The 25490-nt window shown below is 44.7% G+C and overlaps 2 protein-coding genes across 3 annotated transcripts in view; both read right to left on the bottom strand.

The window, feature by feature from the left end:
* Positions 1-1639: 1639 nt before the first annotated feature.
* slc25a38a (solute carrier family 25 member 38a) lies at positions 1640-5697 on the bottom strand. The gene is made up of 7 exons (XM_080008946.1): positions 5636-5697; positions 4097-4221; positions 3703-3787; positions 3408-3587; positions 3147-3315; positions 2855-3015; positions 1640-2550 (listed from the first exon to the last, which is right to left on the bottom strand). Exons 1-7 carry the CDS (start codon positions 5648-5650, stop codon positions 2428-2430), a joined length of 858 nt encoding a protein of 285 aa, XP_079865072.1. The 5' UTR covers positions 5651-5697; the 3' UTR covers positions 1640-2427.
* Positions 5698-7973: 2276 nt separating this feature from the next.
* LOC307237492 (myosin-9-like) overlaps positions 7974-25490 on the bottom strand; it is a 33690-nt gene continuing 16173 nt past the window's right edge. Inside the window, exons 6-41 of one of the 2 annotated variants that reach the window (XM_080010213.1) lie at positions 25037-25057; positions 22147-22239; positions 21968-22031; positions 21770-21868; positions 21437-21580; positions 20994-21089; positions 20562-20833; positions 20267-20440; positions 19991-20164; positions 19709-19823; positions 18321-18508; positions 18045-18166; positions 17458-17527; positions 17188-17348; positions 16866-16974; positions 16627-16758; positions 16300-16506; positions 16010-16147; positions 15743-15866; positions 15445-15616; positions 14524-14736; positions 14269-14413; positions 13949-14155; positions 13699-13803; positions 13440-13592; positions 12618-12866; positions 12315-12527; positions 11923-12135; positions 11637-11798; positions 11420-11548; positions 11231-11319; positions 10903-11026; positions 10580-10788; positions 10353-10461; positions 9951-10123; positions 7974-9741 (exon numbers count right to left, since the gene is read on the bottom strand). In XM_080010213.1, coding sequence (XP_079866339.1) covers positions 9630-9741; positions 9951-10123; positions 10353-10461; positions 10580-10788; positions 10903-11026; positions 11231-11319; positions 11420-11548; positions 11637-11798; positions 11923-12135; positions 12315-12527; positions 12618-12866; positions 13440-13592; positions 13699-13803; positions 13949-14155; positions 14269-14413; positions 14524-14736; positions 15445-15616; positions 15743-15866; positions 16010-16147; positions 16300-16506; positions 16627-16758; positions 16866-16974; positions 17188-17348; positions 17458-17527; positions 18045-18166; positions 18321-18508; positions 19709-19823; positions 19991-20164; positions 20267-20440; positions 20562-20833; positions 20994-21089; positions 21437-21580; positions 21770-21868; positions 21968-22031; positions 22147-22239; positions 25037-25057 — 5280 coding nt within the window. In that variant the 3' untranslated portion in view covers positions 7974-9629. The remainder of the gene's footprint in view (positions 9742-9950; positions 10124-10352; positions 10462-10579; positions 10789-10902; positions 11027-11230; positions 11320-11419; positions 11549-11636; positions 11799-11922; positions 12136-12314; positions 12528-12617; positions 12867-13439; positions 13593-13698; positions 13804-13948; positions 14156-14268; positions 14414-14523; positions 14737-15444; positions 15617-15742; positions 15867-16009; positions 16148-16299; positions 16507-16626; positions 16759-16865; positions 16975-17187; positions 17349-17457; positions 17528-18044; positions 18167-18320; positions 18509-19708; positions 19824-19990; positions 20165-20266; positions 20441-20561; positions 20834-20993; positions 21090-21436; positions 21581-21769; positions 21869-21967; positions 22032-22146; positions 22240-25036; positions 25058-25490) is intronic. The other variant, XM_080010214.1, reaches the window with a different exon arrangement.

Below are 25490 nucleotides of genomic sequence, written 5' to 3'. Positions count from 1 at the left end.
TGTACGCACCCTGTGTTGGTTCCAAAGGGTTCTGTTGTTTTTCTCTGTTTTTTCATACGTTTTAAAGGACATCCTACAAATAAGGCTTTACATGTGGGTGGGTGGTAAGCTGGGCCTTTCTTGGAAAAGGCATTGAGCAAAGCAGTGCAATAACAAGCATTAAAAAAAACAAAACTAATAGAACATTTCTCAAGGTTAGTTTTGGTGGCCTGAGGGCGCCAGGCTGGCTCAGACATATGTGAAGATCTTTATACCAGCACTCCCAGTAAGTATATCTAGCCTATAGGTTAAAAATAATAATACAAGTGTTATCGAGGCATAACAGTATAGGAGAACAGATTCATTTGATTTGATTGACCCATAACTAAAAGTGAGCCTTGTGTGGGAATAGGCCCACAACAGATATATATATATATATATATATATATATATATATATATATATATATATATATATATATATATATATTGTATGAATAAAAATAAAAGTTGATCATGTGCAAAAGTGTAGTGGAAAATAAAAGGCTTGTATTATAATGGTTTGTGCAAGGCAGGATTAAAATTTCCCCATCGTCATGTTTACTTTGGGCGCCTGCATGCCATTGACAAATAATGACTTATAATAATGCATAATAAATGACTTGCTGTAGGCACATTGGTTTTCCATTTCCAGGTTCATCTTGTCTTTATTAACTAGTAATTATGTACAGTCACTGCCTGCATGTTTACTAAGGGTGTGATTATTCATGGATACGGGGTAAGTACTGGATGTAAGTTAGGAAAAGTTTCATTTTGGAGGATTTTAATATATGTTTCATATATGTATGACCGTATGTATATGTATGTGACAAATAACCGCTTGAATCTCGAATCTGATCTTTAGAATTACTATCAGTTGTTCAACGCAATATATTATGACCCGCAGTCTGTGACACGAATATTGATATAAAAATCCCTCCATTTTAATTTCTTACTCAAGTGTCAAATGTGTAAACAACACACTATATAAACGATAGCGCCAAAAAATAAATAAAAAATAAAAAAAATAGCGTCGATTTAAGCAGGTTTTCGCTGAGCGAAGACCTGCTAACGCGACACTATTTGGGATTGGGCTGCGGTCGTTTACACAGTGTGTTGTTTACACATCGCATCTTATATATCTCACGCGGTCACCCAGGCCCCGGACTATCTTCCTTCGCTCCCATTTGACGTGGCGGCACCACTCCCACTCTCCCGCTTATCGGTCTCTGGGCCGTCCTGTCCTGGCTGCCCCGCGGACATCCAGAGCACATTGTCATTCAACTTCTCTGATCTCCCGTTACAATTTAGTGACGTGTTTCTCAAACGGGGGTTCTCGTACCCCTAGGGGTACGTTGGTTACATACAATGTTTAAAAAGAATAACACATGCGACGCACAATGCAGGTGCTAAAAAAAAAAAAAAAGTTTGAGAGCCACTGTTTGGTTTAGCGTGTAATGTGAAGTGGAACACCCTCTCACCTGTTGAATAATTCACAGTGAAAATCTTCGAAGTATCAAAACAGGACACTCAGATTAATAAATACAAAAGAACTATGTACTGTGTCAAAATATTGAGCATTTATTTTATTTAAAAAAAAAGGTAAATATTTAAATGCAGAAAATATCACACATGATATAACTATACACAATACAAATAAGGAATACTGTCAGCAAAATGACTTAGTTTTGAGCCGTATCAACTGTTGGAGCAGGACAGAAAGCTCCAGTTATTCTATGTTAAAACAGGTTTTATTAGACTTATGTAAGTATGACGAAACAGTGGTAGTCTTTCACCACCATTACCAGACGGGCTGCCGCTGCTCTCACACACTCTCCAGTTAATAGCGGAGGTTCAGGTTAAAGTGCATTTCTTAACTTCTAATCTTGATCTGGCAGGTACCCCAAGCAATAAATGATTGTTCCATTTCAGTTATTATTTTAGGTTAGGTAGACATGTTACAAAAGGCTGTGGCGGCACAAATGAGGGCTGCCGACACCTTGGCAGCCCTCAAACATCTCCGTTGATCAATGGGACGGAAACATCCAGTGCCATCCATGCTACTCTAGGCGGACATTGTTTTCATTTGCTTGGTACATAAAGTAGGCAATCAGCTTAAATACTTTTCAATCCAAAAGTTGGATTCTTATGCTTTTCACATTTTCGTGCAACAAGCGTTTTCCATCACCCATCAGTAATTCAATGGAACAAGTCTTTGCTGCATCTCTTCATCGATCTGGCGTCTCACCAAACAAAGTCAACATTAAGACGCCGTCGACATTTAACTCAAACAGTCTTCAGCGGCATCACGCCACTGGATTCACATCTCTTCCCGCACATTCAGTGACTTGACTGTTCTTCCTTCTTTCCCCTCGGTTTCGCTTTCCGCATTCGCCGGCGACTCTCCCCTTCAGGACTTCAGCCCGATGTGGGACATCATTTGCTCGTACACGGTCCATGCCATGGCAGCCATCATGGTCCTTCTCAGAGAGCGCGGGACGGCACCCCTGAAGAACCCCTTGAACCCGTGCTCCTAGAAGGTGAGGGGAGGGAAACAGGGAAAGGACAGGTGGAAAAATGAAAAAGAATGTGACGTGATGAATCACACTGAAAATGTGTTCACTTAGAAAATAAGAATAAAGCAAAAAAGGTTGGAAATCGATTTATGCATGGATAAACAAGCATTTTGAATAGGGTGACTTCATCAGGGTGTAGGTCAGCCTGTATAGGAAGCAGGTTTTGTCGCGCATTCTTACAGCATTGTCACGGTGGTCTGGTGAGGCACTCGAAGAAGCATTGAGAAGACATGGTGGGCAGAAGAAGAAGGGAAGAGTTACCGCTAAGATGTAGCTGACGGCCTCGGCGGTCCTCATCTGTGCGTTGACCTGGACGTGGGTCTTGACCACGTCGGCAGGTTGGGTAAGAAGGGAAGCCAACACTCCGGCCAGGACGCCGCAGCTGAAGGTAGCCAGGGGGGCGTAAGCGGAGGTGCTGATCTCTGGGATAGAGAGATCGGTGATGAGATGAGGAGAGATCGACTCCAACCATCGCCAAATAATTGCATCCGACATGAGGAACGGTCTCGAGATACAGAGAAGTTTCAGTTTTCAATCCGTCCGGATCTCGTACCTTTGGGCAGCGAAGCTTTGGTTTGGCTGTAGAACATGACGTAGATTCCAGAGAAGGGAGCGTCTCGGAGGAGCGTGGGCATCAGGCCGGAGAACAGAGCCCGCGGGCCCTCAGTTCGACACACATTGCGCAGAGCTCCTGCCACGCTGCCGTAGTTAAACCTGCCACTCTGAAATGAAATAAACAATAATTTTAATGCCTTAAAAAGGGCTCTCCTCTCATAAATACAGCCCCTTATGCCTGTCATGGCACCGTGCTCACCTCGAAGCGTGTCTTTATGACTGTGACAGGGAGCATCAGGACGCCCGCTACAGTCCTGGCCCCGCCGCCCAGCAGCACGGATTCCAAGGCCCCCGGGTTCCTCTCCGAGAAGAAGTGCTGCTTCAGGGAGTTGTAGGTGCTGAAGTAGATGCCCACGCCCGGGATGGTCCGAACAAAAGACTGTAGAGGGGGGAATCGGAGGGGGGGGGGGGGGGGGGGGGGTGAAATTCTCAGCCACCGCAGAAAGAAATAAGATAAACGGAGGAAGAGACAAATAGTGGAAGGCTGCACTAACCGGTGACACCCCCTTCCACAGTCCTTGCAGCTTCTCTGTCCGCACCACGTTGAGGATCACTGTGACCATTCCCACCCTTGCTGAGCTGGAGGAGAGACAGAGGTATAGGGTCAGTTAGTGCAATAGAGGTGGAAATAAATAACACCTCCTTAACTTTAAGTGATGCCAATAAGGTTTGTTTACGTTCAACTGTAAATAAACAAGGTTTTTCTTAAATCAGGCCAGGGACTGCTAGTAAATGTCTCGTATCAGAATGTGATGCAATGCTGTAAACCGAAAGGCCAAAGGACACCAGGGGCCAGATTGTTACCCAATCTGGGTCATTCCTTTCCCTGGCTACAAATGTCTTCACCAAATATGACTTAAAATGTGTGTTTGCTCTCCAGTGACTCACCCAGGTTGCACACTGCTCTGCAAGGTCTGCAAGCGGGTCTTGACCAGGTCGAGGGGCTGAAACAGCAGCGTGGAGCAGGTCCCACTGAGAGAACCACACATGAAGGCTTTGATGGCGGGGTGAGCCTGAGAAGACGGAGGCGGCAGGGGCTTAAGTCAAACTCACATTAAGTTAAGACTTGTTTTTCGAGATAGAAACAAAAATATATTACACACACATGGCTTTATGGCTTTATAGGCAGCACAAAATTGGAAAAAAAAAAATACAAGCCATAATGATCTATTGAAGACGGAATGGATGTGGACACCAAACAGGTACTCCCTCTAGCTTTCTACAAAAGTCTCCCCATCGTCGGGGGTAGGGGCTATTCTCTTACACTGAGATGTGCAGTTTGAAAAGTCCAAAAAAGTCAGTTATTTTCTTTTTTCTCCCCAGTACACCAAACCTACTCTAGATTTTGTTATTTTTTTAATAGACCAAGAATTACTGCCCATAATTACACAAGTAGAATACAATGGTATAGTCATATCAGATCATTGTCCAGTACTTTTGAAGCGTCTCTTTCCAGAAAATATACTTCCTCAGCGGGTATAGCGCCTTAACTTCAAGTACTACTTGCAGAAAAAAAACTTTTTTGACCTTATAAAAACACACGTAGATTTATGTAAACCAAACAGACTACAGAATTGATCGACAGGAGTGGTTGACCAATTACTCAATATTAACATCAGCCTCTGATAATCGATACAGAGAGAGAATGGGTCATTTCATTACCATTAGGAACCAAAAGCAAACCTTTGCATGTCAGACATTATGGAATAACTCAGCATTTAATATTCTATGATGTAACTTTGGAAGAGCACTTTGCCTTCCAAAGTTGTATCATTCAAGGAGGCGGTTCACCTGCAGTTATTCAATTGGACTTCAATCTGCAGTTCTATCACCTTCTTGAATTCCCAGCACTTTCCTTGATACAAGGACCAGTAAGTGCTTGTAGTTTTGGATGACCAATGCTACAGCAGAACATGTGGTCTTTTTAGCACACAAATCGCTTGAGAGCTTGTTAAACAAACAAAAAAACAATATTGCCTTTAACTTACTAGCTTACTTTAACTTTTTAGTTTTTAGATATAACATTTTTAGTGTATTTACCTTAAGGATAGGACTGATATATAAATAGAATAGCAATATTCTGATATAAGGGGAAAAATTGTTTGGGATTTTAGAAATATTTGTGTATTAACATCTTATGAAAGCACAAATAACCACCCCCCCAAATCACTATTAAAATGATTGAGTCATTTGTCAAAAAATATTGTGATATTTGATTTGGTAATGTCGCCCAGCTCTACAGGAGCCCACCATAACCTAGTTAAGATGAATTAAAATACATTATTAGACAATATTATTCAGTATTGGAGTGTGGTATTTAAAGCACTTATATATAAATGTAAAAAAAATAAAAATAAAGTTAGAAAAATAAGCAATAAACATACCAAAAATAATAAATACAATACCACTTCCAGCAATAAGACTCACCAGTGACAGCTCCATCGTTCTGCAACGGGAAGAGTACACCGCGATCACAGGACCAGGACCTCCCGGCTCTTATTCAGCGTTCTCTCTGCCTCTGGACCCCGCACGCAACAGCCTCCTGGAGAAGCGGAACGGGGACAAGAACTTTCGGTATAATAACACTTCAGTCGGGAAGACAAGTCTCCCTTGCAGCCGACGCTGATGATGATGACGTGCACTGACGCTGATCACACCGCTCAAGTTAGTGCTCACAAGACCGACGTCGACCTTCCCATTTGTGGACAATAACGCCGCCGTGCGGCTACTCATTAGGCGGTGACCGACGCCGGCAGCGCACCGGGTTGAGGGACGCGCTTGTCATGTGCGCTCCATCACCCTCCTGCACGGTTCTCATGTGTTTGGTCTAAGCGTCGGGACTAAAAGCTATTCCGACGGGCAGCTGCCATGTAGATCTGTGTAGTAGCGGTCCTACTAAATTGAAAATTGGGTTTGAGTACCAAACTCTTTTTTTTTTTTTATCAATTTTTAGCTTATATATATATATATATGTTTTTTTTTTGCTTTTTAATGTCCCTTGTGTGCGAATTGTTACATAAAATTAAGGTTTCCTTGCCTAGCTTCAGCCAGGAGGTGATTGTTTGTTATGATTCGCTTCATTACTTCATTCCGACTTACCCCGAGACCCCTTTCGCAAGCTTAACGGCCGCCGTGGAGGTAAAGACGGCGGCGACACGCGTCCAAATGGGCCACGGCCAGGCTGCGCCCGCCTCTCTCTACCGGCGGAGTTGCGCTACCGCTGCAGCCGCCTGGCGCTAGTGTGTGTGTGTGTGTGTGTGTGTGTGTGTGTGTGTGTGTGTGTGTGTGTGTGTGTGTGTGTGTGTGTGACTGAAGGCTCCTCCGTGAACAGCCTACACCCGAGTGCCGAGGCCCCGCCTTCAAACGTACGGTGACCGGTTACAACCAGTCAGACGCCGTTAACATCCGGTCATCGAAGCCGAGGCGGAAGTGTTCCAAAACTGCAGTTCAGCCGATCGAACCGCCCCAAGCGACTTTTTTTTTTTTTTTTTTTTTTTTAAGTAAAAACGAAGTAAAAACGGGGGTGGAAAAAAAAAAAAAAAGTAGAAATACCTCAATAGCAATACAGAGTTAACTCTCTGAGCGAACCCGCAACCCCGTTTACACTTTCAGGGTGTTCATATTCTAAGTTGACATCTTTCTCATGGGTGTCTGGAGTTGTCGTTCTGAAAATGACCGCGTTAGGAGAATATGAAGGCGCACAGGTGCGCATATCTGGAGCCGTGCTGATATAATCACCATAGCACGATAGCACAACGTTGTATTTCAACACACACACACACACACACACTCGTAACTACCACATCCCACTAATATAAATGCACGGTCCAAGCAGTTCATTTGGACTAGGCCCGTTTCATTTACATGCGGTCGGTGAACTGTTCTATCAATCTTGACTTACGACTTGTTTTATTTGTTGACTTGGTAGATACCATGAATGATGTTAAGTACGAGCATAAGCGACAATAGTCACAACATCTATCAAAAAACAAAAAAAAATATTTACCGGTTATGTTAAGCCGACGTATATTCCAAAGTTCCTCCGTGTCGCCAAACCCACTCCAGGCCAGTGGGCGAACCGGTTCAGACCCGCAGTGTTTCTTGTTCTCCGCCGGCGTCGCGCCTAAAAGTGATCATTCGCCAGAAACTGATGGCCGTCCGCTGGGTGGGTTATAATCAAATGTAACCCTCATGAATGAAGCCAAGTCAGTTTTGAGTCATAAACAACCTTTTAGTCACAAGGTAGGACCCGCAATCATATTTTGACAAGTGCAAAAAATGCATTTTATGACTTGTATCGGTCCTTTAAGTGTGTTTCAACTGGTAAAAACCACTGGGGAGGCTATAATCTGCCAAATATAACCATCAGCAGTGAAATCAAGCCATTTTGAGGCAGAGACAATCTTTCAGTCACAAGGTAGTACCTGCAATCAGCTGTGAAGGGGAAAACGACACACTAATGGCTTTGGCCCCGTAAAGGCCATTCAACCGTTAAAAAGTAATGGGTCGGCTATAATCATTAAAATATAACCCTCACGAATGAAGCCAAGTCATTTTGGGGCATAAATAACGTTCCGGTAACAAGGTAAACGCTGCAATCACTTGTTGGCAGTCGGTTTTTGGCACACCGGCGTCAATTGTGAAGCTCGGGCGGCCCCTACAGGTGATGTGTAGCCATTTCAAAAACAACCACAGTCGCTCCCCCACCAAACAGGAGTCACTTCAGGTCTCGAACGGTGCCATTAAATCGTCAAACACGTTTGCAGTTTAGAAGCCTCTTTATTGCAATATTTCCGACAATTCACAACTGTTAAGATTGTTTTTCCTTCCAAAGATAGAGAAATTTCATTTAGAAAATTAACAAGTTGTATATTATAATTATAAACGTATAACTTCATTTGGTTTTCCTGTTTCCAGGTGCAAAAGAAAGACAGAATGACCCTTTTATTTGTGATCCATTATTCTAGACATATTCCTCTCACTTCCCAGCAGTGTGAGCCAAAAAGCCACCCCTGAGCACAGCGTGTAAAGGGGTTGAGCCACCTCAACCTTAAAGCCCTGCGTTATAATCATATCTTAAACACAACTGTTCAATTGATGTGACATTTCCAATATTTGGCCAATTGGTTTATCTCGGGGCATCTCCCTTTGCAGAGTCCCTATCTTTTTCTTAACCAGAATTAGGTGTAGGAAGGCAAGGGTGCCACGATACCCCAGGACGCAGTTTAATTGGACAATTTATTCTATCTGCCCCTACCTCCCGATTCTCCCTTTGGATCGTAGAAACCATCATCTCCTCTACCCCATCAAGCTGTGCCCTGAGAATACAGTGTGTGCTGTGAGTAACAAACGACCCCACCACCACCACCACATGTAAGCTTCACCCTCTGCATTGATAGTAGTAAGACAAAAAAAATAACACTTATGAAGAAGAAATAACATGACAGTAGAATTTAGCAGTATGTAAGGCCTTAAGTGTATGTTGGTATATTGTGCCCATAGTATAGAAGCATGGGCCATAGGAAATTTTGCAACTGCGGATAGACCGTGCAAATATCTAAAACACTTGTATATCAATAATTCAATGTAATGCACTAATGGAGTGGTTTATCATGCCAAGGCCAAAAGGTTTACATGTCAGTGCAAAATTATGAAAAGTAAATTCAGCACAGTCATAATCGAATACAGTATATGCCAAGCCTTCAATTGTGGCAACGTTGTATTTAAATTTGTCTCGTCAATAAATGTTTGTATTTATGGATATATCAAATTATCAAGCCCCGAAGCATGTGTGTAAAGTACTAACTGCAGCTAAATTAATAGAGTACATTTGAGCACATAAGCCTCCATTATAAACCAAGGCAAGAGAGCGAGCGAGAGCCATAAACATTAAGTACTCGAACTTAACCACTATAAAAAAAAAAACCTTTGAATTAAGTACAAACCTACAGATGGCAGTACAACTTTGGTCCCCTTCCAGTAATCTATTCTCATTTATAGTTCTTCGTTTTTCTTCAATTAGAAAAATAGATCTTAAACCAAGACTACTATAATCAGACTATCTTTTTATAAAAATATTGTTTTGTTTTTTTTCCTTCCCATTTTGCCCCAGAGAATGGCGGAGGAAAAATGAACAAAGAAATTTGGCCCAAAAATATTATGTGTATTCAGTATACATCAGCATTGTGATTGTCCGCAAGTGTTATGTGTTTACTGGCTTTTGTAAGTGCGAGAGTCGATCGAGTGTGCATAGATTGTCACTGTGACATGGAGCCGGACTAAACAGTCAGCAAAACACGCCGCCTCTGCCTCATGCAGTTTAACAAGGTTTATTTTGCCACGCTCCATACAGTGGGTCATGTGTGCTTTGTATTGAAGATGTAGCTGAATCCTGTATGGAGCGGGAGAGCACTATCATCATTCATTCAGGTTTTGGCGGCTCGGGTGTCTCGCTCTTGGGCTCGCTCTCCTCATCACTCTCAATGCCGGCACGGCTCACGATGCGACGCATGTTGATGGGGAAATCATTACGCCTGGAACATAAGGGGATAAAAGTGTTAAAAAATATAGACAGATTGATATTATGTTAAGTTATTTGGCAACTTTTTTTTTTTTTTTTTATATATCCACCCAAGTACTTATAATTCACTAGGCTGTGGTATATAAAAACACACGAAAAATGTGATTGATGTCAGTACAATTGAAAGAAAGCTGTGTGTGTGGAGAAGTCTTAGGTTCCTACCTGAGCTTGCTCTTTAGAGTGCTGACTTCCCGGTTCATGGCGTCTGCAGACTCTGTGGCGTCCTCCAGCTCTCGTTGCAGTTTCCTGCGGTTTGCGTTGGCTCTCTGAGCCTCTTCCTCCGCCTCCTCCAGCTGCCGCTTCAGCTGCTTCATCCGAGAGTTCAACTTGTCAGCCTAAAATAAAGACATAGAATTAGCGAGAAAAGAGTCACACAGAGATTGAGTATGACATGGGCGGGTGCTTTGCTTCTGAGGTAAAATGACCTTGATAACATTGGTATGAATAAGATCCAGTATTTTATCAAGTCAGTGGGTTTGAAGTTTGTTGGCCTACTGGCATTATCAATGAGATGAACCAGAAATAAGTATGAACACATTGTGATGGGTAATCGAAATGCCAAACCTGGTCTTTGTACTGCTCTGTGTTGCGCCTCTCGTCGTCAACCTGCAATATGACCTCCTTCAGCTTCTTCTCGGTGCGTCTCACCAGCTTGGAGGAAGTCTGTCTCTCCCTAAGTCAGCAGAACATTCATGTGTTAGAATACTGACATCCTAAACTCCCCTAATGAATAATGTGTATTTTACCGCATTTTACACAGGTTCTGAATACCTATGTTCTGCACTGCTCACCTGGTCTCGAGGTCCAGCTGCTCCTCCAGCTGGCTAATCTTGGCCTCCAGGGTAGCGATGCTGGCCTTGTACTTGGATTTGACCGTTCCTTCCAGCTCCTGAAGCTTCAGTTTCAGCTCCTTGTTCTGGCGCTCCAACTGGGCGCGGGCCGCCTCCAGGCGCTGTGAGGTGCTGCGCTCGGCGGTCAGCTCCACATTCATCTGGTCAGTCTGAAGAACAGTGAATGGAAAAAGGAATCACTGGGTGGATTCCAATAAAGTTGTTCTCTATAATACAATTAATACTAGTTTGGTCTATTCTCCCTATTCAAATCATCTTCAGACCTGGAGCATGGCTCTCTTCAGCCTGTCATTCACTAGCTCAGTGTTGCACTGCTCCTCCTCCAACTCTTCCTCCAGCTGGGTGATACGCGCCTCCAGCCTCCTCTTGTCCTCTGCAACCTGGGCGCTGAGGGGGAGAGAAAAGGAGATGCCAGGGGTAAGTTAGGGGAGATCAGAATCAAATTTTTACCATTTTGAGTGGCATACTAACAGAGCGGTGTCCTTTGTTCTGCCACAACAAGCTATGGATCACACCGTTTTGTGCAAATGCGCATTGCTTTGCCTGTACAGAAATCAACACCCTATCACAGGAGAAGGCATTCTATCCTACTTCTTGCTGGCCTGATTGTTAATCTCATCCTGCAGCTCGTCCCTCTCCTGCTGAGCCTGTCTCTTTATCCGCTCTGCAGCTGCCAGCTCCTGGAGAGAGGAAGACAAACAAGGTGTTAGAGGGTGGAGGAGGTTCTTGGCTGAGTCAGAGGAGTAGGTGGAAGGCGGAAACAGAACAATGCAAACGTACTTCCTGCATCTGGATCATGTCTGCCTCCATACTCTTAAGCTTCTTCTCGGTCTCCTTGGCCTGGGCAAGAATCTCTTCTCTGGACATGCGAGTCTCTTCCAGCTCCCTCAGAAGCTCCTTCAACTGGGCCTGCAGAGAACAATAAAAAATGCATTTGAAAAAAAATAAAATAAAAGACATACAGGGACGTTTGTTGTTTAGGAGAGCATGCAGTCACCTGGAGTTTCTTCAGTTGTTTGTGGGCCTCGTCCCTGTTCTTGTTGGCCATGTCGATGGCCGCCTCCAGCTCCTTGAGGTCCAGTTCCAACTTCTTACGCGATGCCACAGCGACGGACCGCTGCTTTCTCTCATCCTCCAGCTCTAGCTCCATCTCCCGCACCTGAGGGAGAGGGAGTACATCTATTTAAATAAAAGGTCCATGTGGAATTCCTCTATCTGCAGTCTTAGAACTTGAACTGAGCCAAAATAGAAAATAATAACACTTAATAACACCCCATGTGCACCTGTTTGACCAGGGCCCTCTTCTTCTCTTCGCCCATCTCGTCACGGCCCGCCAGGTCCCTCTCGTACTGTGCCTTCATGGCCTGCATGTTGACCTCCAGGCGCAGCTTGGCATCCTCTGTGGCCTGCAGCTCATCCTCCAGCTCCTCCAGCTGGGTCCTCATCTCATCCAGCTGCTGCTCCATACCACGCTTGGACTTCTCCAGTTCATGGACCTGCAAGACAGGGTGAAGCGGGGTCGGAGACAGGGATTTGAGATAAGGACATCGGTAAGATGAAGGACAGATGAGGAGAATGGAATCTGATTTGACGGGTCAAACAAGGGTGGTTAACTCTGATGTGTGGAACTGCAAGAGGACAAGATGGATGCAAAAACAAAGCTGAGGTGACCTACACTCTTGCCAACATCGTCCTTGGAGGAGACCAGGTCCTCCATCTCAGCACGCAGCAGTTTGTTGTTACGGTCCATTTCATCCTTGATGTCCATCAGCGATTCGAGCTCACGGTTCAGAGCCAGGGCTCTGGTCTCCTTCTCGCGGGCCTCGGCCTCTGCACGGTCCCGCTCCTCTGCGTAGCGCGCCGAGATGTTCTTCTCCTCCGCCAGCATCTGGAAGGGGTGACAAACAATGCGTTAGTCTGTTATCGCGTTATTAGTGAATATTAGTATAATCATCTACAGCACTTTGAGTCACTGCACCTGGTCAAACTTCTTCTGCTTCTTCTCCAGGTTGGAGACAATCTGTCGCAGGTGGTCCTGGTCCACCAGCAGGTCATCCAGCTCCTGCTGAAGACGGGTTTTGGTCTTGTCCAGCTTCTCAAAGGCGGAGCACTTCTCCTCCATGCGCTGGTTCACCCCCTCCAAGTCCCTCTGCAGCCTCTTCTTCCCCTCCTCTGCATTTTCCAAGCATCCCGCCTCCTGCTCCGCCTTCTTCCTCATGTCAGCAAGCTGTCGGACAGACAAAGTCATTAAGAGGTATAAGCTTCAGAAAATGTGATATAGATATTCAATATTTCATGTCAGGAATTTATTTATTTATTAATGCTTCACCATTGAGACTTACCCTAGTTTGGGAAGCCCTTCTCTAGCCCATGCTACGGCTAGAGAAGGGCTTTCCAAACATGGGTCTGCAGACCCATAAGGGCCCTTGAAGGAATTGAAAGGGGTTGACAGGAAAATGATTATTTTGCTTTTTTTTTGTTTTTGTTTTTAATACACCCCCTTATTTGTACTCAACCTCATAATGATGGCAATACTTTCTTGTTGCTAGCTTTGCACTTTTTGTAATCAAGGTTAAAGTTAAATATTCAACCACATGGTTTGTTACAGAGCTTATTATAAAGTCTGTACACCTTTTGAGGGTGTGGGGGTGGTGAGTAGAATAAGCTTTGACTCCTTAGCCAGAGCTAATTCTACCAAGGAGGGATCACCATAAAACAAGTTTGGGAGACCCAGGGCTAGAGAAGTGCTGAGGTAAATATGTAACAGCAACTTTGTGCAGTGTGGCATGATAAAATCTACCTGAGACTGTGCAGCGAAGAGCTGCTTCTCCACGTTCTTCTTGGCCTCCTCCTCCTCCTCGAGCTGCTCTCTCAGGCCATTCTGCTCGTCCTCTAGCTGACGCAGGCGCGTGTTGAGGGACAGCTTCTGGCGAGTCTCCTCTACGAGCAGTTCCTGATAAAATACATAAAATCAATGGTTTCCGAAAATAACAGATGTTTGCAACGTCAGCTCCAGCTGTGTGTGATGTGTGTAAGTATACAATGTCGTGGAAATGCACCTGCACATCCTGCAGCTGGGACTCCACAGCAGAGCAGTCCTTGGTTGCCTTGATTGACTTGCCCTCCACATCGCTCAGCATGCCGTTGACGGTGTCCAGCTCAGTCTATCAGAAGACACAGGACCCAGACAGTCTTATTTCAATTACAAATATCAGCACTCAAGCTCAAAACATCTTAAAAGATTTCCATGTTATGAAATGTATTCAGTATTTAAAACTGAAGAGTCTACCATTCCCTCAGGACTTGTACCTGCATCTTGGTCACCCTCTCAGCCAGGTCCTGCTGCTGGTGCTTGCTCTCGGTGTATTTGACCTTCAGCTCCTGGACCTGGCTCTCGGCTGCCTTCCTGCGATGCTCAGAGTCTCCCTTTCCCTGCATCAGCTTTTGCAGCTCAATGGCCAGCTCGTTCCTCTCAGACTCCAGGGCCTGCTTGGCCTTATCCACCGACACTTTGTTCTGGTGGGAAAAAAAAGTGTTAGGCAGAGTGCATATCCAAGTACATCACAATGACTGTGAATAAAAAGAAGATGAAGTGATGCTTCTAAACTTAAACGGTGTGTATCGCTTACCCTCTTGGCCTGCTCCAGCTGCTCATTGAGCTCGTCTAAGGCCTGGCCGTGTTTTTGTCTCATTTCAACCAGCTGCATGTCGTGGAATTTGGCATCCTCTTCTAGACTCTTCTTCAGATCAGTCACTTCTGTCTCACGCTTAGTCCTGGGGGTGGGCAGATCAGTAAGGGGTTGAGAAACGTGATACCTTGTTGATGAATTTGATTGACAAGGTCCCTCCTGCACAACAAGCCAGCCTGCTTCCAACATGTCTACCTGAGCTCTTGCTGGGCAGCGGTGGAGTCCAGCGTGTCCTCCAGCTCCGTCTTGAGAGCCTCCAGCTCCTCTCCCAGGTCCCTGCGGTGTTTCTCAGCCTTGGTCCGAGCCTGTCTCTCCAGCTCCAAGTCCTCCTGCAGTTCGGACAGTTGAGCCTCCATCTCACGGATCTTCTTCTGCGCCAGGTTCTTCAGTGCCGCCTCCTCCTCGATCCTGAAGGTAAATGGAAGTGCAGGAAAAACAAGGAGAGGCAGTCAGGTTACAGCAATTCACTGAAATGTGGCGGATATATTTGAAGTCTAAGTGTAAAATAACCTTATCCTACAATTTTTTTTCTCCTATCCTCAAGTTTCAATTACAGGTACTCCTCACTGACAAGACCAAGTTCCTTTCCTAGGACCAGGTCGTTAAGCGAGGACCCGTGTTATTTAACGGTAAGGGGGCGTGGCCATTGCGAATGCTAGTGTAGTGAATACTGACAGACTGGGGGAACGAGAGTGAGAACGGTGATGAGATGAGATGTATATCGTGTATATAGTAAATATAGTTTATATAGTATATATAGTGTATAAAGTTTGATGCGCAATGAGATGCTTGGTGCTGAGACGCCGCGGTATTGTACACAGTGTACAATACCAACTGGTCGGAGAGCTGGTCGTAAAACAGGTAGGTCGTTAAATGAGGAGTACCTGTACTTTAAAATATCGAAAATGAATATTATGACTACAGTAGGGTTTGAAAAAGATCCTAACACCTACTGATACTCTACTTACCTATGCAGGGTTCCAGAATTGATACCTGCTAAATTTTGTAGTTCTAGTTTGGTGGTTGCATTATTTTTCTTTTTTGTGAATGTAAACATAAGCTTCCAAGTATGGAAGCTTAAAATCAAGACGCACACACACTATCACACGCACACACCTGGCCAAGGCTGCTTGTAGCTCCTCTTCTTTCTTGGCCAGCTGGGCACGGAGCTGAGCAATCTGAGCCTGCAGCTCAGCGATCTGGTCGTGCAGCTCGGTGGAGTCTCCCTCCAGCTTGCGTCGGTTCTTCTCCAGCTCCTGGCGCTGCTTCTCCTCCCTGCGCAGGCGGTCTGACGGAAGGGGAAAAAAAAGACTTTATTGAATACAACTTGGAGAAAGGCAGATCGCTCCCTCCCGGGTCAGACCAGCGCAAAGTGCAACAGCAGTTTAATGAGGTGTCCCCGTTGTTCCCCTACCCTCCAGATCTGTGATCATGGCCTCATGTTTGGTCTTGAGTTTTTGCAGGCTCTTGGACTTCTCCTCCTCCTCGGCCAGGTTGGTGGTGAACTCTGAAACCCTCTCCTCGAACAGCTTCTTCTCCTGTATTCCCAAACACGCAAAAGGTACACATCATATGAAGCCCAGCTGTTCCTAACTAGCATTCGTAGAGTAGCGGGAAATAAAACTCGCAATAAAAGGAGATTTATGTAAAGTGGAATTGCTTTTGCTTGGCTGCTACTGACCTTGCTAAGTTTGTTGTTCTGGTCATCCAGCACCATAACATCCTCCTCCATTTTCTTCATTTTGGCCTCCAGGGTGACCTTCTCAAGCTGCAGTCTCTGTCTGGCAGCCTCCTCCTCATCCAGCTGCTGCTCCAAGTCCTGAGTAATGAGAGAGGAGAGTTGGGTGCAAAATACTGCACAAGTTGGTTTGATCACCCTCGACCAGAGAACGAATGAATGGACAGCATAGTACTTATACATATGAGGTAGTGATTAGAGATATGCAAGGCGGGCACTTCCTCCCTACTCACGGTGATGTTCTGCTGCATCTTCTTCTTCTCCGTCTGCAGATGTGTAGCGCGCTCCTCCTCTTCTTCCACCCGGGCCTCCAGATCGTGGAGGATCTCCTCCAGCTCCTGCTTCTTGGCAGCCAGGCGGGATCTCATTTCCTCTGCCTCGGCACACAGCTCAGTCTCTGCCTGGAGCTGCTCCTGCAGGGCCAGTTTCTCTGCACTAACCTGTGAGCAGAGCAAAACTGTTAATATAGTGAAGATGGTTCCTTTTAAGGCTGCACCTGTCGAACTTAAGTCCCTGAGGAGCGAGAGAAAGGTGTGAAGAAATTGCTTTTCTTTATTTACCTGCTGTTGTTTGGCCTCCATCTCCTGGAGCTGCTGCTCGGCATACATCTGCCTCTCCTTCACCTTGACCAGCTCGTCGTCTTTGGCCTGCATCTCCTCCTCCTGCCGGCTCACCTGTAGCAGGGGCTTTACCTGTGGGGGGGAGGCAGGGTGGGAACAGGAGGGAAAACGATTACTTTAAGAACTAAACACTAACAGTTAGTGGTTGAGGTGATGCAGAAAGGAAGACAAGACTTTACCTTTGTGAACAGTCTCCACCACTGCCAGTTCCTCAGTTTGAGGTAGGCAGCGCAGTTCCGCTGGATCACCTTCATGGCAGTCAGTTGCTGCTGCCTCTTGGCAAAGGCCCTAGAAGGAAAAAAAAAACATGTTAACGTATTGTCATCTCACAAAACATTTGTTATCACAAAGGCAAGATATTTAATTTCTTGACTTTTCTTTGACTTGGAAAATGTCGTTCAATCTGCAAGTCTCAAAACAACAGTAGTGGTGCTGAATATTAATATAAGGCTTTGATAAGTCCTCCTCACAGCCCTAGGGCAGCAGACTGTGTAGCCTTACTTGCGGGCCACGTAGCCTCTGCACCAGGCCTGGAAGCTGATGATGACATCAGTGATCTTCATGTCCCTCTCCTCCTCCAGGTGGGCCAGGACTCCAGCCCTGAAGAACACTTTACTCTGGCCAATCCGATACAGGTTGGGATCCAGCTCCAGGCTCTTGATCTGATGGGGCAAGAGGCATAAGTCATTCCCACGAGAAATGTAGCATCTGTATTATGTATTTCATAACAAGGAAACAAAGGAAAAAAAAAAGAAAGCAAAAGTATTTTACCATGAGCACACAGGCCTGCTTGCCATCCATGAAGCCCTTGGGGATGGCGTTGGGAGTGAGGATCTCATACCTATGAAGAGCACAGGTGTTAAAAAGCTGTAATCCTTCCAGGCATAGGCCGATATTCGATAATATTGCGATATTTGCCACCATGTGCGATATATTCACAGTATCTAAATTTTTTCTTTTATATATATATATATATATATATATATATATATATATATATATATATATATATATATATATATTTATTTAAAAAAAGTATATATTTCCTTATTCGGGCTTGCTTGGTGCCTGTCACTGTTTGCGTGGTGAACGGGAGATCCTTTCTGCACATGCACGTTACATGAACAGGCAACTTGGAGTGGCATAAAGCACCTGTTCTCCGTGAACCCGCATAAAGGTTTACCGTTTCTTCAAAGAAACCAAATAGTGTTTTTATTGTAGATGTATCCACCCTGAATATTGTGTATCGCAGTATTTGGGCTGGACTGCGTCACAATATAAAATTTGTATATCGCCCAAGCCTAAATCCTACCTAGGGGAAAAGACTGAGATGAGCGTGCAGCACATCTCTTCATTACCTCTGTCTGAACTCCTGGAAGACGATGCGGTTGGGGAAGCCCTGTCTGCAGATACGGATCCCCTCAAGGACGCCATTGCACCTCAGCTGGTCCAGAACTAGATGGGGGTCTAGTTTACCAGCCTAATATAAGCAAAGGAAAGCAGGAAAAACTGGCCTTAAATTTTTCCTCAATATCCCCACTGGGAAAACGTTCTTTAATCCTTTGAGTGCTCGATATGGCCAATGTTTATCTTTTGCACAAGTTAATCCGGAAAAGAACAGCTTTTAATCGCACCTTCTTCTCGTGGTTGGGGATGATGCAGCGGACAAAGTTGGGGTTGGTATTCCTCAGAGTGGCCATGAGCTTGGACAACTGCTCCTTGTACAGCTGGCCCACGGTGCGGAACATGCCCTTACGGGTCTTAAAGGCACCCGGCATTTCTGCCATCCCATTCACCTTATCCAGGCCCACAATACGGTCCACTGAAAGGCAGAATAGCGACAGGAATGGGGAGAATGATGGATGGAGGAAAGTTGATTGGGGAGATTAGATTAAGTCTCCGATTATATTGACCGAGTAAATTCAAACGAAAATGCACATGACACAAGGAAACAGGGAAAAAAAACAAACATAAAAAGACCATTGTCCTTCCACAGCTCCCTGGTAACCAAACTAGGGAAACAAGACAGATGATGCTTATGTAAAACCACAAACAGTGACACACACACACACGTACACACGTATGCAAAGGGAACACACAAAAACACACAAACTAAGGGGTGGGGCAGGGGGGGTGGGGCACAATGCTAGTGAAGCGTGGGAGAAATGGATGTCACACCATTACAGATATAGAAAATAATTTAGAACAGTGCAGTGAGTTGGGTGTGCAAATTCCAATTGACTCAACTTCCAGTTGTAGCACTGTTTAACGAGGGTGAAAAAAACTGGCATTTGTGGCATTTTTTTTTTCTGTTCTTTCTGTGATAACACAACCAAACCCATGCAGAATATACCCATTGTTGCAGTACCCATGATCAACACCAGGTGTCCCAAATCCCACTATTACAGAGGGAGAGAAGGAGAGTTTCAATGAAAGCAACAGGTGGCAGAGAGGGGACTTTCTGCTGCATGTAGGAGGTAAAAAGAAAACTGATGGGAGTCAAAAAAACTCTCAAAATGCACCTAAAACATCGTGTCAAACACAGGGGGGAAACGAAAATGACGTAAATGACTATTTACCATTAAGAGACAAATACAGGTTTGATGAAATTGGGAGAAGTCAAATGAACAGAACAAATAGTTGATGACAACAATAATACAGATGTGGTGAACCACAGGAGGGTGAGGTGATTGGAAAAAATGAAAGAAACCTGGTCACCTGAGTCTGAGTGAAGAATAGGAAAACGCTGATAAAAATAGGCTCTCTGACAACTCTGTACCTCTGAGACCCAGTAAGATTGGAGGGGGAAAAAAAGATTGACAGACAGAATGGGACCATACAGAGGTAAAGATGGAAAGTAACAGACGGGCGGTATTTGAAAGGGTAAGAACAAAGGTCAGATGACCGGACAATAAATATTGAGAAAAAAGGACATCAAATACAAAAACAGGGAGAGAAAAAAAAAAGCCCATATATAAGTGCTAATGTTTAAAGCTCCTCCAGCATTTTTGGCTCAACTTACCGTCCTTCCAGAGCTCAGAGACAAACTTGTCAGTGGATTGGTTGAGCAGCGTGGCAACGTTGTCGTTCAGAGGGTCCATGTTCTTCATCAGCCACTCGTCAGCCTTGTAGTCCACCTGGAAAGAAGACGACGCAGGGATCAGTCGGATGACATTTTAGAGGATAAATGCAAAAGAATCTGCAGGATTTAGCTTGAACTTCAATCCACAGACAAGGGAGGATCAGCCGTAACACACCACTGAAATACATGAAATGCAGGGCTGATCACGCTCTGTGCGTCTACCTTTCCAGCGTAGTGGATGATGCAGAAGTCGGCCTCGTCCTTGAGTTTCTTGGGCTTGTGAAACTTGGAGTGCGTGCCCTGCTCCTGCAGCACCTTGTCCACAAAGCTCTTGTCTGTGGCCTTAGGGAACCAGCACTCCTCGTCCAGCAGGGCCAGGATGCCAGGGGGGCCGGCCTGCGGGCATAGGGGAGACGGAGAGAAAGGTGTAGGTGATATACAAAAACAAAACAAAACAAAAAAAAAAAAAACCTCTCCGTCTGTTGAGTTTAAACTCACAGGTTTCTCAATCAGGTCGATGCAGGGCTGCAGGTCGAGCCCGAAGTCGATGAAGCTCCACTCGATGCCCTCCCTCTGGTACTCCTCCTGCTCCAGGATGAACATGGTGTGGTTGAAGAGCTGCTGCAGCTTCTCGTTGGTGTAGTTGATGCACATCTGTTCGAACGAGTTCAGCTGGAAACAGAGACACATTGTGATAAGTAGGGCTCACTACGAAAAAATAACTCTTGCTTCCATCAGAATGTTGAAACCAGGTCTATATATAAATATATACATATTTTTGCCCCTCGCCTACCTCAAAGATCTCGAAGCCAGCGATATCCAGGATGCCGATGAAGGAGGCTCCCTGACGCTTTGTCTTGTCGAGGGCCTTGTTGATCCTCATCACCAGCCAACGGAACATCCTTTCGTAGGTGGCCTTGGCCAGGGCCTCCACAGCAAACTCAGCCTGCTCCTGAGTCTGGGCCTTCTGGACACAGTCTCTGCCCACCTTGATCCTGGGCGACAGAATGGCCCTTGTGAAGTCAGTCACATTCATACCCATCAGGTGGCACACCTTCTGAGCAGCTGTAGGACAGTAAGGGAGAGGACAGGATAGACAAGTGGAGGGGGAGAGGTAAAATACATAATTAGCCAGCTAAAAGGGTTGGCAAGAGGCCTGATCACCAAAATGCCCTGATGTATACCTTCCAGGAAAGCATCAGACAGATGCCTCCATCAACCTTACCTGTGTTGTCAGGCATGGACGCCTGATCTGTGTGGCGCTCCTTCTTAAAGGACATGTTGCCCAACTGCAGCACGGAGGACACCACTTTGAGCATGCCTGCACAAGAACAGAAGCTTGCATCAACACCAGAGGAAGACCCACACATTATAACAACAGCGTTGTTTAAAAAAAAATATTCCAGCAACCATTTTACTCTTGATTTAAGTTACCCAACAGACTAGATTTAAATTACCCAATAGAGGGCAAGTCAGTCAGCTGAGATTCCCTCTGTAGGCTGTTCCAAGTAGAGGGTGCAGAGAACTTAAAATGCTGCACAAGCAGTAGTAAACTGTTATTACAGTTACAACAGAAAGGACAACTAGGGAGGGCTCCCAAGATTGCCTTCTAAACAAAAGCATTCTAGTGACCAAGCCGATGCACGGATAAAGCAGGCTGGCCCTTACCAATCTGCTCATCTTCTGGGATGCCCATGATCTTCATGGCCTCCAGGGTTTCTGTAAACAGGTCCTTGTCTTGCTGCCCGGGAATTGTCAGGTTCCCGTTGGATAGGAAGCGATAGTTGTTGTAATTCTCCACACACAGTTCAGCTTCGCCAGAGAGAGAGAAAGTGAGAAATTAGGACAGTGATGCATAAAATAAAATTAAACTTCAATGGGGGGGGGTGCATACCTTATAATGTTGACTGGGTATAATTAACCACTACTACCTTGAAACATACCGAGGAATCTATGGTTCCACATTGCAAGAGGTGAAATGTGAGGTAATTGGTTGCTTACAGCGAATTTTGTCTCCAGCCCCTGTGAGCATATAGTAGAAAACGTGGAAGGTCCGCTCATCTTTGGCCTGACGGATGGCACGGGACTTCTCAAGCAAGTCTTTTCAGTGAGTCAAGGACAATAATAACTGGATACTGCGAATATAGAGCTGTCAGCTTGGTGGTAGTTTGTGGTTTGGTCCGTATATAAAAAGGATACAGGTTTCAATGTTTGCACCAACAATGTAACCGTTGACATCAAAGTTGATCCTGATGAATTTCCCCTGAAGCATTTAGAGAACATTTTATGACCATTTTAGGAAGTGTACACATTGAATAATTTGATATAAATTCACATCCAACTCAATGTGCTCAAAAGACAAGAAGCACAAGTCTTACGAATCGGGAGGAGTTGTCATTTTTGACCGTCTTGGCATTTCCAAAGGCCTCTAGGATGGGGTTAGCCTGCAGCAGCTGCTTCTCCAGCTCTCCCTAGTGGAAATTAAAAAGATGGCAGAAAACAATAAGACGACAGACCACATTACATCTTTCAACCATCAACCTACTGTGGACAAATGTTTTTTCTTCTGTTGCGCACGAGGATTTGCCCCAGGGCTCGACATTAACTTTTTGAGGCACGTGTCCTTCATATAGCCACTTATATAATGTTTTCACCTCAACAAGTCATTTTCATATTCATTTAGATTGTATACAACCATAGGCAATGCAGAGTGATACCAATGAATCGATGAGCTCACTTGCGGTGTCTAAAAAGGCTGTTATAGTCGCCGCAAGCGAGCCGTGCGGCTCATGGCGTGCACACAATCAGAGAGCCTGAGCATATACAGTATAGTTGCTGTGTAGATGCCGTGTAGATGCCGTGGCGATTCTTCTGAAAGACAGGGGGCGCTATGCACAAACCACCAGGGGAAATAGAAAGAACTGCTGTAAACATAGCCCCACAATGACATCATTTATAGCGCGTGCACTAGACGACACTAAAGCTGCGGCAACTATAAACCAGGCTTAAGAGCCTTTACACATTACAAATGAACAAATCTTTATTGAAATTATAAAGCTTATTTTATTTTGACATCAAGGAAAAAAATATTGCAATAATTATGGTTATCATTTTGTCGCCCAGCACAAAATAAAGTTTTTTTTTTAGTTTTTTTTTACGAATTGTAACTTGTCTAGTGGGGCATGTCAATTTCTCTTCCACTTGCCCTATAAAAAAAAAAAGAATCCACTTGTCCCGGACAAGCCTTAATGTCGAGCCCTGTGCCCCATTGTCATCATTTCTCGCCACTCGTACCGGGCCTCATGAATCACATGAGGGACTCATTTATGGTGGTAAGCCTGCCGTGACATCTGCTTTTCATCGACTTGAGCTTAATTCCATTGTGAGAAACTAGCCAGTTGTTATTCGCACAAATAAATATTCTATGTTGACATAGAAGTCTTCATTAATCATTTCCACATGGAACCACTTACTTCTCCCTAGGAGGTAAAAGAAAACAAAAAAGGACCAATAGCATGCAATGGTACAATCACAACTAATGAGCAGGGAGATGACAGTCCCCCGAAAATTGCCAACACCCAATGATCTTCAGAAGTAACCCTTCACCCTTTACAAACCACAGAATAATACACTCAACACTCACACTCAAAAATTGTCCACACTCCTTTGAATTAAGATTCTTTCAATCCCTGCTTAATCTGAAGACCTAACAAAGGGGTATTTCTAAGTAATATGAAATCCATTTTACATTACTTCAAACTTGTAGAATACATATGCAGCATGTTTGCAGAATTTCAGAAAGTTTTGATCCAGTTTCTAAGTTTAAATGTATTAAGTTGGGAGCAACTCTGTTAAAAATAAAAAGGCTACGTTAAAAAAATTGCCAAGTAAACATTTTCACTCCAAAAGTTGTCTAAAAGATAAGTAAAATCTGCCCAATAAAAAAGTTATATTATCACACAAGCTAACATTAAACATCTGCTGCCACGCCGATTTAAGGACGCAGCCCATATGTTCAGTATTGGGGAATGAGAAGATGATAGGTTACAAAGGTTACAAAACTCTATTTCAAGGCCAATGGCCTCGGCCAATGGCCTTTTTTGGCTTTACTACAGATCTCTAGGGCCTTATTTGTCAAGCTTTGCAGACTGAGAGGTGAATAAAGAGGTTGTTGACCAAGGTTCTCTGGTCATCAAGATTCATTACAAACCACATAGCAAAACTGCCTTCAGAGCAGTGGTGTTTCTCAGACTCCAAGAAAACACCTGGTCAGCAATCATAAAGGCCACCCCCAGAATGTTTTGAGGTTCCCCCGACCCCTCTCTTTTAAACAAAAGTTGAAAATCAAGTTCTTGGCAAAACGCAACAAATTATGTAAGTGGGAATACCCATTCACAATGAAATTAAAACATCTCGTCACACTGCTCTTTTACAACTGAGCAACCACACGCACAAGGAAATCCACTATCATCATTATCGGGCAAGGGTGGAGAAGAGTAGACTTTGGTCAACAACTTCACTGTTCATTTTCATTCCCCACGATTGTCGTTTGCAAGTAGTGTTGGTGAGAATCGGCTTCATTCAACACTGGTTGCCATGGTGTTTCCAATGAATGATGTCTACCAACCACACCCCCTGTGTTCCGTTTGGAGAAAGCAGGGTGTGAAACCGACTGGAGGGGGCCTTTAGGAACACATAGAAAAAACTCAAAATCAAGCCAACTTGGTGGACAAATGACTGTCTCTTCAAATATCTTCATGTTGGATGAGTGGAAAGGGGTGTTTGAACACACTGCTCAAGCAAACCTTTTTTGTGGACAATACTGTCGTCAAGAGCACACTCAAGTATATTGCCGACCGTGTGGACACAGAGCAGGAAAAAAAAATCTGAAAAAGTCAGCCAGACAGATTTTTAAGTTCAAAAGACTTATTACATTTAAATTATGTCTTAACGAGGCAATGCCTCACCCCACATACATACCCTGGTATTGTCTGGCAGAATTTTTCACAAGATACAGTTTGCCACTGATGTACAACAAATTTTCTGCATACTTCCGATTGGTTGGAAAGTCAGGGCCCGTTGACCTTGGATACAGATTGACCCGCCACAGAGCACGGGCCAGCAGCACAGAGCGCAGCGAGGGAAAGGGGGAGTGAGGGAGAGAGGAAGGGAGTGGAGGGGGAAGGACGGGGGGCGGGGGGGACCAGGGAGGAAGATGATGACCAAAGCAGGGAAGAATAGTGAATGGAAGGAGAGAGGGTAACTCACATGTGACAGGACCGAGCTGTTCTGTTGATGGGAAGAGAGAAATACAACAACCTCAAAAGGAATGATAGATACTGGTGCGGTTTCATCAAACCCCAATGGAAGCATTGAGCAGCATCTATCATGGAGGGCGGAAGGGCCTTTCGACAGCACTGCAGGTCGACCTCATAGTGCCTGAGCATGAAGTCTGACAGATGTTGAGCCGGTTTCATTTCTGCTCAGGGATTGCAGTAAACTCTGAATCAGAGATACAATAACCAGATTGGAGCCGAGAGACATTTCAGTTCATCCGGCCATTAGTTTGTCATTTTTATATGTAAAATATAAATTTATTGCTAAGGCCTAGCTTAACCTTAAAATTGACAGTGCTGTGCGCCTGAGGCTCGCAGGACTATAGACCTGTCTGTCCCTTTTCTTTTGGATTGTGCCATAGAATCTAATTTTGATATCACTGAAA

This window comes from Zeus faber (genome assembly GCF_960531495.2).
Source record: "Zeus faber genome assembly, chromosome: 11".
In the NCBI taxonomy this organism is placed as follows: domain Eukaryota; kingdom Metazoa; phylum Chordata; class Actinopteri; order Zeiformes; family Zeidae; genus Zeus; species Zeus faber.
The sequence above is the reverse complement of the archived record's forward strand: the minus strand, read 5'-3'. Positions and strand labels throughout refer to the sequence as shown.

What these genes read in the sequence shown, in the direction of transcription:
- slc25a38a (XM_080008946.1), bottom strand. An exon ending in TGTGGAAGGGGGTGTCACCG is followed by an intron (nt 3,588 to 3,702) that starts GTTAGTGCAGCC and finishes CCCCCTCTACAG; the next exon opens with TCTTTTGTTCGGACCATCCC. An exon ending in TCATAAAGACACGCTTCGAG is followed by an intron (nt 3,316 to 3,407) that starts GTGAGCACGGTG and finishes ATTTCATTTCAG; the next exon opens with AGTGGCAGGTTTAACTACGG.